General features: G+C 47.2%; 1 protein-coding gene across 1 annotated transcript in view; it reads right to left on the bottom strand.

Annotated features, from left to right (window-relative positions):
* serpinh2 (serine (or cysteine) peptidase inhibitor, clade H, member 2) overlaps positions 1 to 17,500 on the bottom strand; it is a gene marked incomplete at its 5' end in the record, with an annotated part of 88,852 nt that overhangs the window by 38,208 nt on the left and 33,144 nt on the right. Inside the window, one exon of the mRNA XM_063187680.1 lies at positions 14,890 to 15,122. Within this exon, the coding sequence (XP_063043750.1) occupies positions 14,890 to 15,122 (233 nt within the window). The remainder of the gene's footprint in view (positions 1 to 14,889; positions 15,123 to 17,500) is intronic.

Raw genomic sequence — 17,500 nt, forward strand, 5'->3', positions numbered from 1 at the left:
TGAGATGGCGGAATGGTGCAGTACATTTAGTGTGTATGTGTAAATGTGAATATATATATGTGTGTGTGTGTGTGTGTGTGTGTGTGTGTGTGTGTGTGTGTGTGTGTGTGTGTGTGTGTGTGTGTGTGTGTGGCTTCATATGTGTGTGTGTAGTAGTAGTAGACAGTGCTGTAGTAGCGCTCGGTGTGCCCGGCGGGGCTGTGAGACGAATGAGCAGTGTGCTGCAGTACCTTTCATGCGCCTGTGCGTGTGTGTGTGTGTGTGTGTGTGTGTTTGTGCCTGTGCTGTCGTGTGTGTGTGTGTGTGTGTGTGTGTGTGTGTGTGTGTGTGTGTGTGTGTGTGTGTGTGTGTGTGTGTGTGTGTGTGTGTGTGTGTGTGTGTGTTACCGCTGTCGTGTGTGTGTGTGTGTGTGTGTGTGTGAGTGATTCTACGATTCCCCTACGCTTTTGGCAAAAGCAAAATGTCAATTATCAGTATTTTTTTTCAACTAAATGACCTAGATGTTTACATAGTGTATATATTTAAGTTTCCAAACAAAAAATTGCCAAGCTTAATCTTAAATCATTTGATAAATACTCTAATGAAAGCGAACATTTGCTTAATTATTTTGTCAACAGTGTTATGGACAAATACTATGTCATTTCAAACATATATAAAAATATTACAGAGTTGAAACAATATATGTTTGAAAGTGCTTATGTCCCTTAGCAGTGATGTTGTCATTAATCTGTGCAACTGATATAGAAAATGTGATTGTTGAGCTTCATAAGTAGGATTTTATGAGTCACTGTGATACAGACTGACACATTTTTCATCATAAATCCCTGTAACGTCTGATTTGAATATAGTCACCCTCCTTACACAAGACTTCCTTCTCCAGAGATAATCCCTAGTGTATGTTCATAGGATTTTTCCAACACATAAGGGATCAATAGCGCAAAAACACTTTCAAAACAGTCAACCGTGTTACTCAACTGTGTTACGGTCAACAGTGCAGGGGAACAAGTCGGCACTTTTTTAGGAGAAAAAACAGAGCAGACAAAACCATCTCCCTAGAACACAAATTATTTTGTTTGTTTGTCTGTCAATATGGATATAAATTGGCAAAAACATACTCCTCCTCAGTAGCATACAAACCCATCTCCCTAGAACACAAATTATTTTGTTTGTGTGTCTGTCAATATGGATATAAATTGGCAAAAACATACTCCTCCTCAACTGTCATCAGTGTTGTCAGATTGGGCTGGTTCCCGCCCAATTGGGCTGCTTAGGATGGCCGTGTGCGGGTAAAAATGGCATCTATCAGAAAAACCTTCCCACTGCCATATAAATCAATAGAATTGGGCGGGTTTTTAGGGCGGAGTTTGATCATTTTTTGGGCTGGAAATCATCAGCCTCATCTGGCAACCCTGACTGTCATACTTAATTGTAACACCATTGACGGTAACACCGCTGACATTTCAGCCATTTTTATGGTGTTGTGCTAACTGAGGACCTCAGAACTTCCACCACAACACCTTAATCAATTCATGTATCTGTATGCTTTATCTGTGTTTTTCTACATGTGATTTCTAATTCAGATTCTTATGAATATGTTGATAACACAGTTGACAGGCAATTTTCCCGCTATGAGAACATGAAAAAGAATGGATTAAATTATGGAAGGATGGAGCTCAAAATTTACCAAAAAGTCTTCCCGTATCCTGCCAAAGAGGTTATGAGTACATCACGTGATGCTATTCGTATGGCCTAAGACCAAACCATTACTGATTTATGGAGGAGGTTTCAGACCGTGACACGGTTAACACAGTTTTCGTGGACACACACAAAATGGCAAATTTCATGTATAATGGAAAGCACAATGGTCTTTCTGACAGTTTTGTCATATTGTGATGATTATTGTGAATCAACATTTGCAATCGTCTTGGGCAAAACAAGTTTCTTTACATGCTAATATGAAGACTGAATCTGACATTTGGAAAACAGGACGGCATGAAAACGCCCAAAACCAGTATTAAATATTCATTCTTGCTGAGGGAAATAATGCTATGTCTACACTGTCTGTATTATATGAAAGATAAATGTTTTCTAATGTCCAAAACATCATTGGATGCAGTTAATAGTTAGTGGAATTGCCAAATAAAATCCACGGACTTAAAAGTGTAGGCGAATTAGAGAATCACTCGTGTGTGTGTGTGTGTGTGTGTGTGTGTGTGTGTGTGTGTGTGTGTGTGTGTTAGCGTGTGTGTGTGTGTGTGTGTGTGAGTGAGAGCGGTGCAGTGCAGTGCCTTTCGGGGGCCCTGACAGGCGGAGGTGTAAACATTATTAACGCGGCGAGATGGGCCCCGTGTTTGCTCGCCTCCAACCCAATCAGGGGGCCGATGGAGACGGAGAGATGGAACGAGGGAAGGAGGAGATGGGAGGAAAATCAGAGGAGAGGAAAAGAGGGAAGGAGGAGATGGGGAGAGAAGGGACCGATGGAGGTGGAGAGAGGGATCGAGGGAGGGATGGACACAGGAGGAAAACAGAGGAGAGGAAAAGAGGGGAGGAGGAGAGGAGGGGCTGATGGAGGTGGAGAGAGGGATCGAGGGAGGGATGGACACAGGAGGAAAACAGAGGAGAGGAAAAGAGGGGAGGAGGAGAGGAGGGGCTGATGGAGAAAGGATAGGAAAAGAACAGAGGAAAAGAGGGGAAGAGGAGAGGAAAGTGGTGGAGAAAGAGGCATAAGAGAAGGAGCGAGAGAAAAACAGGAGAGGAGAAGAGGGGGGGGGGGGGGGGGGTTGGGGAGCAGATATGAGTGAGGTATGTAGAGAAAGTAGGGAGAGAGTTGGAAAAGTGGAAGGAAAGAGGGAATAATGAAAAGAGATGAGAGGACAATAGGAGAGGAGGATGGGAGGAGAGGAAGGGGTTGGGAGGGATGCTGCTGAAGCAAGGGATCAAGGGAGCGAGGAGACAAACATTAGAAAGCGGGAGCGGAATAAAGAAGTGAGGAGAAAAAAAGAGGATGAGAGTAGTTGAGGAGCAGAGAAAAAGTGGAAAAAGGGATTGGGGGGGGGGGGGGGGGGTAACAGAATAGAGGCAAGAGGAATCTCAGCATAGTCACCCGAGGGGCTAAAAAAAGACAGCAGAGAATTACAGAGCTGTGGGCTTTCACTGTGGCAATTCCTCAACAGCAACACCCAGAGAGAGAGAGAGAGGGAGAGGTGAATGTGGATGTGGATGTGGATGTGGATATGGATATGTGGTGAGGGATATGAAAAGGTAGAGAGAATTTTTTCTTAGAAAATAACAGAGAGAAAGAAAGAAGAGTAAGGAAAATGCAGAGAGTGAGATGAAAAGGGGATATGAAAAGAGAGATAGAGATAGAAAGTGAAAATGAGAAAGAGAGGCAATGCAGCCAGACTGAGATTAAGGAAAAAGAGATGGAGTGGAGAGAGGATAAATACAAAAAGAGAGAAAGACAGGACTGAAAATATAAACCCAGAGAGTGAATGATAGCATGAACCAGAGGAAGGATGGAGAGAGTGAAGGATAGGAAAGGACACAGAGGATGCAGAGGACAGGAAGAAAGACAGGCAATGGGTGGTGGAAAGGGAGTAATAAAAGGTAGAGGAGTGTGTGCGTCTAACCCTTAAGAGAGAGAGACAGACAGACAGAAAGGCAGACGGACAGACAGAGAAACAGTGGGTCAAGCAAGACAGAGCAAGTCAGAGAGACAGTCACAGAGAGAGAGAGGGAGAGAGAGAGAATGAGAAGAAGGATATGTAGAGGAAAGCCAGATGGAGGCTGCACGGCCTGAATGAAATTGGCTGAGAGAGGAAGCAGAGGCGAGGGCATGAAAGGAAGAATGAAAGGATGACATGATGGAGTAGAGGAGAAGAGAAGATGGAGGGAAAGGATGAGGGGGAACGGAGGAGGTGGAGGTGGGGTGAGGCTAGGGACGGGATGGGCAGGTAGCTCTTGTAGACAGCACAAAGTAAAAAGACACGATCAGAAATAGAGGTTGTACCGGCGGATGAATGAGAGAGAGAGAGAGAGAGAGAGAGAGAGAGAGAGAGAGAGAGAGAGAGAGAGAGAGAGAGAGAGAGAGAGAGAGAGAGAGAGAGAGAGAGAGAGCACTCAGTAGCAGGATAGAGGTAGAGGGAGAGGAAAGGAGCTAAAAGAAATAGAAGGGTTATAAGTGCAAGAACATGAAGGAGGCTGACAAGATGGACTAAGCGTGTGTAAGAGAGAGATAGCAGTGGCGCACAGAAGGAGTTAAGAGTTAAGGAGAGGAGAGGAGAGGAGAGGCAGAGGGAAGTAGGGAGAGAAAGGAGAGGCAGAGGGAAGGAGGGAGAGAGAGGGAGAGGAGAGGGGTGAGAGGAATAGGAAGAAAGATGAGGTGTATGCAGATATACAGTAGCGAAGGAGGAGAGGCTGAGTCAAGAGAGGAGGGGAAAGGAGAGAGGAGGGAAAGGGAGAGGGAGAGGGGGAAAGGGAGAGAGGGAAAGGGAGGGGGGATGAGGAGAAAGATGAGGTGCATGCAGATATACTGTAGCGGTGGAGGAGAGGATGAGTTAAGAGAGGAGGGAAAGGGAGAGAGAGGGGGGGGAGAGAGAGAGAGAGGGAAAGGGAGAGAGGGAAAGGGACCGAGGGGGGATGAGGAGAAAGATGAGGGGCATGCAGAGATGACATCGGTCGAGGAGAGAGGGGAGAGGGGAGGTGAGAGAGGAAAGAGAAGGAAATAAGGAGTGAAAGAAGTTTAAGTAGAAAGAAAAAGACAAAGAAAAAAGAGAGAAGGAACATGGAGAGAGAGAGAGAGAGAGAGAGAGAGAGAGAGAGAGAGAGAGAGAGAAAGGAGAGAGACAGAGAGAGAGAGAGAGAGAGCGAGAGAGAGGAGTGCAGAGGCGGTGGGGAATGCTGTCAGGGGCTAATGCTGCTCCTTTCATGTCGAGTAGTGAACGATGGACCGCTGCCCTCTCCAACACCGCACCGCTGCTGAGAGAGAGCCAGGGATGGGCAGAAGTGTGTGTGCGTGCGTGTGTGTGTGCGTGTGTGTGTGCGTGCGTGTAAGAGAGGTAGCGAGACAGAATCTGGCTGAGAGGGCTTAAGATTGACTGAATATGTGTGAGAATCACTAAGCATGTGCATGTACATGTACACGAACTGTACGTGTGTGTGTGTGTGTGTGTGTGTGTGTGTGTGTGTGTGTGTGTGTGTGTGTGTGTTTCTGTGTGTGTGTGTGTGTGTGTGTGTGTGTGTGTGTGTGTGTGTGTGTGTGTGTGTGTGTGTGTGTGTGTGTGTGTGTGTGTGTGTGTGTGTATCTGCCTCAGTATGTGTGTGTGTGTGTGAACAGGCTGCAGTCACACTGTAGTAGTCCAGGAGAAGAAAAAACGGAGCGAGAGAGTGAAAGAGAGAGAATGAAAGTCGTGTCACGCTACGCGGTGCTGTTCTGCAGCAGGCGAGCAGAGTAGACTACAGCAGCCTTTAAAGGGCCTGGCAATGACCATATGGAGGAGACCTGAGAGAGAGAGAGAGAGAGAGAGAGAGAGAGAGAGAGAGAGAGAGAGAGAGAGAGAGAGTGAAAGCAAGAGAGAGTGAAAAGTGAGAAAGAGCAAGAAAATAGTAGAACACAAAGAATGTGTCGTAGAGAAAGAGTTTTAGAGAGAGAGAGAGAGACAGAGAGAGAGAGAGAGTTAGAGAGAGAGAGAGAGAGAGAGAGAGAGGGAGTGTCTTGTCAGGCCAGTGTAGTTGTACAGTGTGTGCAGCCGTGGTTGTGTTGGCAGTGGCCCTATGGAGGGGGCCTGGCGGAGATGATAATGTCAGAAGCCTGTTCTGCTCTCTTCTGTTCTTCAGGGCGACCACACACACACAGGCACACACACACACGCACAGGCGTGCACACACACACACACATACACACGCACACGGCGACATGGCATCCAGGGGTGTCAGACTACCCACTGTACTGCACTGCACCGCTACTAGATCTGATGCCTCGTGTAGTGCAGAGTATCGTTTAGCACTCACACACTCATATATTCTCACACACACAGACATGCATGATTGTGCATGCGCACACATGCACACGCACACACACACACAGACGTGTGTTCATGCACGCGTATGCACAACAACACACACACACACACACACACACTATGGAAGGGATCCAGATTAACATACTGTAGGTTTACAGACACACACAAATGTAACAACACACACACACACACAGAGGCATCTGTGTCATACACACGGAAACGCCTACACAGTCAGGGATACACACAGGGATGCAGGCACACACACACACACACACACACACACACACACACACACACACACACACGAAATGCCAGCCCTCTTTTTTTATGGCCTAACAACATGCTGTCCGTACACCCCAGAAACCTTTCAGGCCACTTTCTCCTGGGAAATAGCTCCAGCAGCCTTTCCCTTGTATGTGTCATGTCAAACTAACCTCTATTCCTGTTTTTCTGTGTTTTTTCCCCCTCTCCCTCCCTCCTCAACTTTCTCTTTTTTTCATCTCTTCCTCTTTCACTTTCTCATTCTGTCTATTCTGTCTCCTCTCATTCTGTCTCCCACCACCCCCAACCTCCTTTCTCTTCTCACGGCTGCTTTTTACCCCTCCTCCTCCCCCTTCTCGACAACACATTTTTCTTGCTGTTCTTCAGCCTGCCTTACCTTTCACAAGCAGGTTTTTTTGTTATAACTCTTCGCGAAGATGCCGGTGCTGAGGTACCCTCCCGAGCCCTACATGCCCAGAATACTTCCCCTGTTCTGGGGCGCCCCAGACGACCAACCAAAGACCTACCAAAACCTCCGGGCCGAGGCCGACGCCTGCCTGGACCTGGCTCGCCAGCTGCGCCCCTGTTTCGGGCCCCGGGGGGTCCCCAAGCGCCTGGCCTTCCGCTTCCTGCGCGGGCTCGGCGTGCCCCCCGTCCACACGCCGGACACGTTCACGGTTCTGGCCCAGATGAGGCTGGGGGACCCGGCGGCCTACACCCTGGCCAGCGCGGCCGTGGCCCAGGCCCAGGAGGTGGGGGACGGGGCGGTGCTGGTGCTGCTCCTGGGAGCCAGTCTACTGGAGCAGGCCCATGTATGTACACAGCACACAGACACTACGATGTGAATATGTGTCAATACAATGTGATATGTTAGCGTCAATTGCACATTGTGTACAATACTGTATAGACCTCATTTAGACTGTACTCATACCGTTTGTGTAAGACCGTATACTGGTGGACACCTTCATTTCATTCAGTATCAATAAAGTATGTCCACTCTACTATGGTCTACTCCTATCTACTCTACTCCTCTCTACTGTACACCTACTCTGCTCTACTCTATTGTACCCTGCTCTACTCTACTCTACACTCCACTCTACTCTCCTCTTCTCTCGTTCACTACCCAGGCACTGCTGGCCCTGGGCCTGACCATGCAGGAGGTGGAGGATGGCTACCGGCTGGCCTGCGGCAGGGCCCTGGAGGTGCTGGATACAGGAGAACTCTGCTGCTCCTCCTCCTCCTCCTCCTCCATTTCGTCCTCCTCTTCCAACATCACCCGCACTACAGCCCTGAGTGACCCGAGAGACGAGAGGCAGGTGGCCGGCTTCCTCAGGGTCCTGCTGTCCACCAGGTTGAGTGTTCCCCCCAGAATTTTTGTTTGTAGTCATGGTGGTGTGGCGTTAAAAGTATTATTTTTTTGGCTAAGCAACATTAGAAATGACATTCACAACATGAAATATGTTACATAATATATCTTTTCAGGGGACCTAGTCAAGGTGGTTGGTGTTTCTTGTCAAGGTGGCCGCTTTAGCAATAAAGTGCTGGGGGAAACCCTGAGGTTATTATTACTGTATTAATATGCTGTATTGCTTATCTTCCTCACTGCGTGCTATCTACCAGACTAGTCCATGTCTAGCTAATTAAGTTATGTCTAACTGTGTTTGGCACCTATGTAATGTACAGATGGGTTGACCGGCCTTCAATCTCAACTGTTTTGTACAGGCCTAGACTGGTAATCTGGCATTCAATAAGTCGATGTGTCGTGTCGCTATCACAGGGCAGTAGTACCGCCATGTTGAAACTGGGCAATATTCATATTGGAGAAAGATGATTAATTTAGCTTTACGTCATCAAACACTTAGCAAACTGCACCAAACTTAATGTGGTTATCTGTAGGATTGCCCTCTCCTCTCCCACATATATGCCAGCCTCAGCTTTGTATGTCTTGCACATGTGAATATTTGATGAATAAAGCCATGCCAGATGAATAAAGCCATTCCATTCCATTGCAGGTTGCCAGAGATGGCCGACATGCTGGCGGAGGCCGTGGCCCGCTGCTGCGTCCAGAGCTGGGTCGCTGGCGAAGACGGAACCCTGACCTTTGACCCCGATTGTGTCCAGGTCATTAAGAACGTCACTGAGGGACTTCCTCCTCCACCTAGTCCGAGATGCTCCGAGATGGAGAGTTGTGCAGAGGAGGAGGAGGATGGTGACGACAAAGGCAATGACCATGACGAGTGTGTTGACGTTGTGAAGAACGTAACCGAGGGATGCTCACCGCCCCTAAGTCGGAGCTTGGAGATGCAGAGTGATCCAGAAGACAAGGATGATCAGGACAGTGATGGGGAAAAGATGGGTGAAAAGACAAAGGACCAGCCCACCAAAAGCGGACAGGAACTGCAAGTAACTGAAAGTAAGAAAGAGGAAGGGGAGGAATGTGCTACCATCATCGCTGAGGATACTTCTCCTCCTGTCTCTGCTAGTCAGGGCTCAGAGATGCAGAACTGCACACAGGAGGATAATAAGGATGACAAATGCCGAGACAATGATAAAAAAAAGGTACAAGACGAAAAGACAAAGGACGTGAGCTCAACGGGACAACTACCGCCAGAAGAAAAAAACAGGGAAAATGAGGAGAAAGAAAAAGAAGAGAAAATCATCGCCAAAGGAAAGGAAGAAGTCCAGAGGGAGTGCGACTCGGCTGACCAGGAAGCTCACGAGCCGAGACGAGATGACACGGAGTGGTGCGGCTACACCACCACTGCCAGTGGCGCCCTTACCCCGGGGTGGCACGAAGAAGAAGACTTGACAGAGATTAACGAGAAGCAGCTGCGGCTCATAGACGAGTTTCTGCTCGACTACATGGGTCTGGGACCTGCGGAGCAGCGCAGTCCCCACAGAGGGGGCCAGCAGCAGCAGCAGCAGCAGCAGCAGCCCAGACACTGCCACAGCCCAGTGGGGGTCTACTGTGTATGTATGGTGGATATACATGTGTATGTGCAATGTTGTGTGTGTGATGTCTTTGTGTCTTCTTCTGTATTTCTGTATGTATGCTACTCGACACCTTAATTTCCCTCTGGATCAATAAATGATACTCTACTCTACTCTACTCTCTACTCTACTCTACCACCAGACGAAGCCAGATCAGGATCAGGACCCAGAGGATGAGGATGACTGGGAGATTCTAAGCCTGGCCCTGGAGGAGATCCGCATGGAGGGAGGGGAGGAGGAGGGGGCTGATGGAGGAGGAGGAGGTTCAGGTGGGAGGTGGGAGGAGTACGTCATGGAGGAGCAGAGAGCGCAGGGAGACGGGCAGAGGTACGGCGCACACGGGAGAAAGAGGTCCGCCATGAGGGCAGGGAGCCAGGTATTTACCGTAACAACTGAACTCACGTCTGTCTTATTGTCTGTCTGTCCGTCTGCCTGTGTACTTACGGTAGTGTGACATGCGTCTTTCTATAGCATAGGCGTCTTAAGTACATCATTTAAGCGTCTTAGTACATCATTTATACATGAATACTTCATTATAGTTTATTTTTATTATTGTTGTTGTTGTTTTACTGTGTACAATGACAACGAAGGAGGACAATGAGGGCAAAGAGCCAGGTACTAGTTGAACTCAAGGCTGTTGTAATTGTCAGGTCAAGTCTGTGTTATTGTCTGTCTGTCTGCATACTTAATGAGTGTGCATGCATGTCTTGTTATAGTAGTCTTAATTAGTACATATTATTTATCTATACATTTACACTTCATCTTACTGCGTAAAATGTCAAGGAGGAGGACCAGGAGGTATGTTTGTGTTATTGTTGTTTGTTTGTCTGTTTGCATTCGTCGAGAGTGTGCATGTGTATTTATATACTGTAGCATAGCAGTCTTAATTAGAACTTTATTTATAATTCTATACATCATGGGGTGTGCACCTTGAAGGAAGGCTCTCAATCTCATCGTACTGTGAAAGATGACAACAAAGGCTCTCTATCTTCTTACTCTCTATTCCAGGTGCTCAGGCGGAGCAAGGCTACCTGCAAGCGGCTCTACAAAGCGCTGAAGGGACTCGGCAGGAAGTACCTGGCGCCCAGGAGGAGTGGTCAGGGGATAGAGGTCAGACGGCAGGGACGGGTCAGGAGGCTGCACAGACCCCTGGGAAAACTCCACACCTGGCCCCCCCGAGCCAAAGCCGAGCAGAGGGTCGTCGCGCGGGAAAAGCATCTATTCAAACTCACCCATGCGGCTAGACAACAGGACCCCAACTCCCAGGCTAACGCTAAGCCCTTCCAGGCAAACGTGGAGTACCAGGAAACCACCCACAACACCAACAGCGCAGACAGCCGTGTCTCACAGCATGAGCAGCAAGACCACCACCACCACCACCACCACCAGTCCCAGAGTGTCTCCATCACCCTCCACAGCCCCGACCGGGATCTCCTGGACAGCTGCGAGGCAGCCATCCGCTCCTGCCTGAGGCTGTACGCCCGCGCGCTGTCCGACCCGCGGCTGGTGCCCGGCGCCGGAGTGGCGGAGGTGGCGCTGTCGTCGCGGCTGTGCGAGTACGGGCTGGGCCTGGTGGGCCTGGAGCAGATGGCGGTGCACGCCTTCGCCCACAGCCTGCAGGAGCCCGCGCGGGCCCTCGGGGAGAACCGCGGCACGCCTGCCGACATGGCCGTCACGCAGCTCCGAGAGCAGCTGCGCACGCGACACGTGAGTCTTACTGCATGTACTCCTTATCCTCCTTATTTCCATTCTTCCCTTTCCTCTTTTTGCATTTTTAGTTCAGTTACTGCCCATTGATCTTAAAGGTGCACTGTGTAGGATTGTGGACAGAGTAGGTGTTGCAACTATGCTGTTCGATAAGAGGGTTGCAGATTCGAATTCCACCCTTTGCTCTCACTACACGTCCAGCCATGGCTCAAGTGCCCTCCAGGGACTGTAGCCAATAACCTGTAAATAACTGTAAGTCGCTTTGGTCAAAGTCAGCTAAGTGTAGTGTAGTGTAATGTAATGTAACTCTACTGTACTGTATCATCAGCAGCCCCAGCAGCAGCAGAAGGGCAGACAGCAATGGGGAGATGGAGATGGAGGGTCAGAGAGGAGTAACCAGCACGGAAAGGTAGAGGAAGAGGAGGACGAGGATGAGGATGATGAAAGGGCAGAGAGGAGGAGCGAGGATAGGGAGGAGGAAGAGGAGAAGGATGAAGAGAAAGAGCAGGAGCAACAGGAGGAGTGGGAGGTTCTGGAGCCGCTGGTGTGTAAAAGCAGTGCCCTGAAGAAGGCGACACGGGCAGTACTGTCCATACTGTCAGACCACCGCAGCAGAACCGATGGGGACAGAGCAGCCAAAGCCACGCCCGAGGCATAGACGACAAAACAGAATTCAGTGCTCAGTTCTCGCCAGCACTACCCTATCAGCATCAGCACCATCAGGCCACAGTCGTCAGCCAGCAATCATCATCAATCACACACAGACTGCAGTCTCAGATTCCATATTATAATATAAGTAGGCCTTACTTCCCATGTCCATATTATACCATATACCACATTACATACACAGCCATATGCACAACCACAGAGCCATATCATCAGACACACACACACACACGTGCACGCACACACACGTGCTCTCACGCACACACACACACGTGCTCTCACGCACACACACACACACACACACACACACACAAATACACCCACACACACACACACACACACACACACACACACACACACACACACACACACACAAATACACCCACACACACAAACACGCACACGCACACACACTGCAGCCTGGGCTGGGTATCAGAATCAGCAGCACCCTTCATTGCATCCGCCTCAGCCAACCACATAGTCATCAGCCAGCAGTCATAACTCACCCAGCCAGGCTGCAGTCCCAGGCTCCATAGCATTATTACATTACATGAAATCAGATTCATTTTTTGATGGCAGAGAATTAAATACACAACAACAGATCTGAACTAATGTTGGTGTGAGTGTAGTTTCCTTGCTGGTGAGGTAAGAAAACCCATACTCTCTTTGGGCACGAGGCCTGGTCTCGGCTGCATTTCTCGGAAGCGTAGTTGTTAGCCAGTTAGCAACTTGGGAAGCTGCCAATGGGAAATTGCATGGCAAACAACAAAGTAGCTAATGTTGTTAGCAACTATGGTTTTCGAGAAATGCACCCCTGGTCTGGTCTGATCTGGCGTGGTTGTTTCAGGATTTTTTTTTGTGTGGCCCGGCCCGTGTTCGCGGAGAAAGAACCTGTCGCCCTAGGCACCTAATGCATTTCCAAAATGGAAAGTCATTAGCACACTTATAGTATAAGAGGCTGCCAGAAAGGATTGGAGAGCCAGACTAGACGTGACGGTGGGCTCCAAAGTGAATCATAAAGCAGATATCTAGCTTGAGAACAAACATTAATGTCTGGGTGAGGTGCAGATGTGGTGTTGATAAGGCTATATGCATGTCAGGTTAGGTTAGGTTTCTTTAGGCCTATTCATCTCCACCAGTACAGAGAGATATTGGTCTCGGAGACAGGGTGGTTGCAGCACCATAAAAGCCATGTGCTAATACATATTAACATTATTTTGAGCTAGCAAGGGACAGGCTTTAGTTTCTACAAAGGAGGTGGTGGGTCCCCGAGTCTTCTGCTCTCTTCTGCTGTCTGCTCTTGTCAATTTTGACAAACTTTGTTAATGCTTAAAAGCTTTTCTTTAACATCCACATAGCACCTAAAAGGGTACTTTTTGTCCCAGGCACATTTTTGGAACAAAATGGACCCCCTTCTGTGCTTTTGCCATCCTTGACAAGCCAAAATGAAGAGGTGGAAAAAAAACGACTTTCACTTGGCAAGTCAAGTCTGACTTTTCACAGCATTTTTGCGAAATGTCAAAGCCTTCGAGGATTGTCTGTAGAAGCATTCAAACTTTGTACATTTCAAGTATTTTAAAAGATGACAAAGTGAAATACTAATGCCAGAAGCAGAAAAGGTCAGAATAATTGAAACAGAAAAGTAGAGGTTGTACACGGACGGATGGGAGCCATTACTGTCGGTTTTGAATGCCGTCATTTCATTTCATATCACCTTGGAAGGCTGCTAGTGTAGTGAAGGGGAGAGAGAGATCAACACATCTGGCTCGAACCCGGGGCTGCAGGGAGCCACACATGCACTTTCACCACAATGGCAAAAAGCCAGCCCGTACAGAAAAGAAATAAGTGTACACCTATTGTATAAAGTAGTGGCGGTACATACCTGAGAAAAAAAGGGGTCACATGTAAATTTGCAAATTCAAAGAGTTAACAGTAGATTTAATCAACTGAACTTCTTTTTGAAGCTTGAGAGATGTTTTGTGCTAAAACTGAGAGGATTCATTCTGTGAAATACTGCTAGACAGAAATAAACATGTTCGCCATATCCCAATAGTGATGGTGGATAGGCCTACCTGTGCACTATGACCACAGGGACAAAAAGCCAGCCCGTACGGAAAAGAAATAAGTGTACACCTATTGTACAAAGTGATTCAATGGTTATGCAGGTCTTGTATGAGGAAAATGAGAAATGGCCCACTTTAATGATATATGCTATGCTATATGAGTAAGCACACATACACATTCCAACTATATGCTTGAACTGTATGTTGTAATACAGTGTTTGAGGATACCGTGAAAAATGCTATATCACACCATTTCTCTTCTTTGTATGCTGATCTATTGGAAGTCTACAAACCATCATTTGGAATTAGGCCATATTCAGCTACAAATACACACACACACACACACACACACACACACACACACACACACACACACACACACTTCCCATGTCCATTATGGCTTATCTCAACATGCCAATAAGACTGAAGTGTTCATTTAACAGGCTGAGCCGGTGTATTGGGAATGACAAGGTAGTGGCTGAAATAGGCCATCGGAATTCAAACAAAGAGAAAGACTGACTTACTGGGGTGATCAGCTAGAGGTAGACAAAGGAGTTCTGTGTCTGTTTATGTCTGTGGACTGTGCATGTCTCCCCACTTGTTTTGTGTGTGTGTCTGTGTCTGTGTGCATGTCTCCCCGCTTGTTTTGGTTGGTGTGTGTGTGCCTGTGTATGAATGCTTGCGTGAGTGAGTGCATGCGTGCATTTGTGTGAATGCGTGTGTGTGTGTGTGTATGTGTGTGTGTGCGTGTGTGTGTGTGCATGTGTGTGCAATGACCCACCTGTAGGTTATGTGTGTTTGTGTGTCTGAGTATGTACTGTGTGCATGTCTCCCGGCTTGCTTTGGTGTGTGTGTGTGTGTGTGTGTGTGTGTGTGCGCTTGTGTGTGTGTGTGTGTGTGTGTGTGTGTGTGTGTGTGTGTGTGTGTGTGGTGTGTGTGTGTGTGCGTGTGTGTGTGTGTGTGTGTGTGTGTGTGTGTGAGTGAGTGCGTGTGAGTGAGTGCGTGTGTGTGTGAGTGAGTGCGTGTGAGTGCGTGCGTGTGAGTGCGTGTGTGTGAGTGAGTGTGTGTGTGTGTGTGTGTTTTTGTGTGTGTGTGTGTGTGTGTGTGTGTGTGTGTGTGTGTGTGTGTGTGTGTGTGTGTGTGTGTGTGCGTGCGTGCGTGTGTGTGTGTGCCTGACCCACCTGTAGGTTGAGTGAGCTCCTGAGGGTGACTCTGGGCAGTGAGAGTGCCAGGCTGGTGTCCGTCAGCTTGCTGTGCCAGCTCTGCAGCTGCTCCAGGGTGATCAGCTTCTCCAGCCGCTCCAGCTTCTCCACCAGGAAGGGCAGCAGGATCAGCATGCTGGCCTCTCCCCCTCTCAGACCCAGCTCCAGCACCTGCACCATGTTGGCCACGTCCTCGTAGTGGCGGTAGATACCTGAGGAAATAGGGGTCAGATCTAAACATGAGCCTGTACATTCAAAGAGTTTGGTTTAATCAAATGAACTTCTTCTTGGAGCTTGAAAGAGGTTTAGTTCTTTAATCTTCATTTTGTGAAATAGACAGATATATATGTACGGTATAAACATTCAGTAGCAGCATGCTGGCCTCTCCCCCGTCTCAGACCCAGCTCCAGCACCTGCACCATGTTCGCCACATCCTCATAGTGGCGGTAGATACCTGAGGAAAAAAAGGGGTCACAAACACGAGCCTACTCTAAATTCAATTATTTTAATGTAGATCTAATCAACTGAACTTCGTCTTGGAGCTTGGGAGGTTTAGTTCTCGGATAGTCATTCTGTGAAATAGACATACCTGTACATAGATACCTGAGGAAAAAAGGGGTCACATATAAATGTGTAAATACAAAGAGTTTACTGTAGATTTAGTCAAAAGAACTTCTTCTTGGCGTTTGGGAGAGGTCTTGTTCTTAAACGGACGAGGTTCATTCTGTGAAATAGACACAAATGTACGGCATATACATTCAGTAGCAGCATGCTGGCCTGTAAATTCAAAGAGTTTGCAGTAGATTTAATCAACTGAACAACTTCTTGAAGCTTGGGAAAAGTTAAGTTCTTAATCTGTGATGGTTCATTCTGTGAAATACCGGTAGCAGAAATAGACATGTTCGCCAAGTCCTTATAGTAACGGTAGATACCTGAGAAAAAAGGGGTCACATACAGCACTATACACACAAGCCTTCATGTTCTGTAGGTTCTTCAGTAGACAATTAAACCCAGTGTTTCGAATTTAAGCAACTGAAGTTGGGAAAGGTTTTGTTCCTACATTGAGGAGGTTCGTCCTTATAGTGCCGGTACATGGTGGTGGAAGAGAGGACAACATGCACGCATCTCAGGAAAAGAACAGCAAAAGAGAATAAGGCCTACCTCAGAGAAAACTTATCCTCATAGTGTCAGGCTGATGTCTGGCGATAACAGGACAAGATACTACAGTATGTGCACCCATCTCAGAGAAAACATGGACCTTTCTACAATAAACTACACATAATGCTTCCAGACTTTACAGTAGTTGTGAGCAACTGAAGCTCTTGGACCTTTAAAGATGCTGATGTAGGCCTACAGGAATGAAGTAAAAAATACTTTGTCACCCTCCACAGGCGACAATAAAATGATACTGCTCTTCTCTTCTGAGGACCCCCCCCCACACACACACACACACACACACTAAAAAGGGGGGGGGGTGTCACTGTAGGACTGTGACAAGCAGATTGCTGACTCTTACCAAAAACTGTGTGGGGATTAAATTGCAAGCTGCACCTGAAGACCAAGGAGATTCTTTAGAGAAACCCAAACTGATACTGACACCTATGCTGCCCCAGACTTTAAAGGTAAGGAATTAGTATGGTGAGCACCAGTAGACCTCTTTGTTTAGCTTAGACTTAGTCAAGTCAAGTCAGCTTTTATTGTCAGTTTCTTCATATGCACAGGTCATACAAGGACATTGAAATCACGTACATTTTTACTACAAAATAGACAAAAACATGGTAGAGAGAGGGCCGCTGCATCTGTGTGCGCAACCACCGGACAAAAAACTTAAATAAAAAGAAAGAAAGAAGAGCAAAGAAATGTTCAATATTGTCCACTTCCCTAGTTAACCTCCCATTGACATTCACTGCTAATCAAACCAGAAAGCCCACCTCACATATTCCATCTTTGAAACAGACAGAATTAAAGATGACATGTCTAACAATGGTCTGCAAGGCCCATATCATTTGCTGTGGAAAAATAGATCTACTTACTGAGTGGTAAAAATGTATGTATAAAAAGATGAGTAAATCTCTGAAGATGTTGGCCTACACTATGACTAATACAAATCATTAGCTATTTAACAAAGGTTTGCATGGTTTGCATAATACAAATCATTAGCTATTTAACAAAGGTTAACCATGGTTTGCTTTTACTGTAAACATCTACTAATTTGTTGGTTAAAACACACACACACACACACACACACACACACACACACACACACACACACACACACACACACACACACACACACACACACACACACACACACACACACACACACACACACACAGTACAGTATACTGTCTATATGTATTATGTATGGCTGTATGAATGTGTAACATAATGTGTTGTGCATCTCTCTCAAGATGCAAGACCTTTCTCTTTTAATAAATATTTATTTATTTACAAAGGTTAGCCGAACAAAACAAAATGTGTACAGTACAGTTTGCTTTCAGCGGCTGAATCAAAAGTGAGAAGAGCCGGTGGATGGTCAGGGCAGAGGCTGCGGTAGCTAAGGTGATTTAGCAGCTAATATGTTTTGCTA

Source organism: Engraulis encrasicolus, chromosome 21 (genome assembly GCF_034702125.1).
Source record: "Engraulis encrasicolus isolate BLACKSEA-1 chromosome 21, IST_EnEncr_1.0, whole genome shotgun sequence".
Classification (NCBI taxonomy): Eukaryota; Metazoa; Chordata; class Actinopteri; order Clupeiformes; family Engraulidae; genus Engraulis; species Engraulis encrasicolus.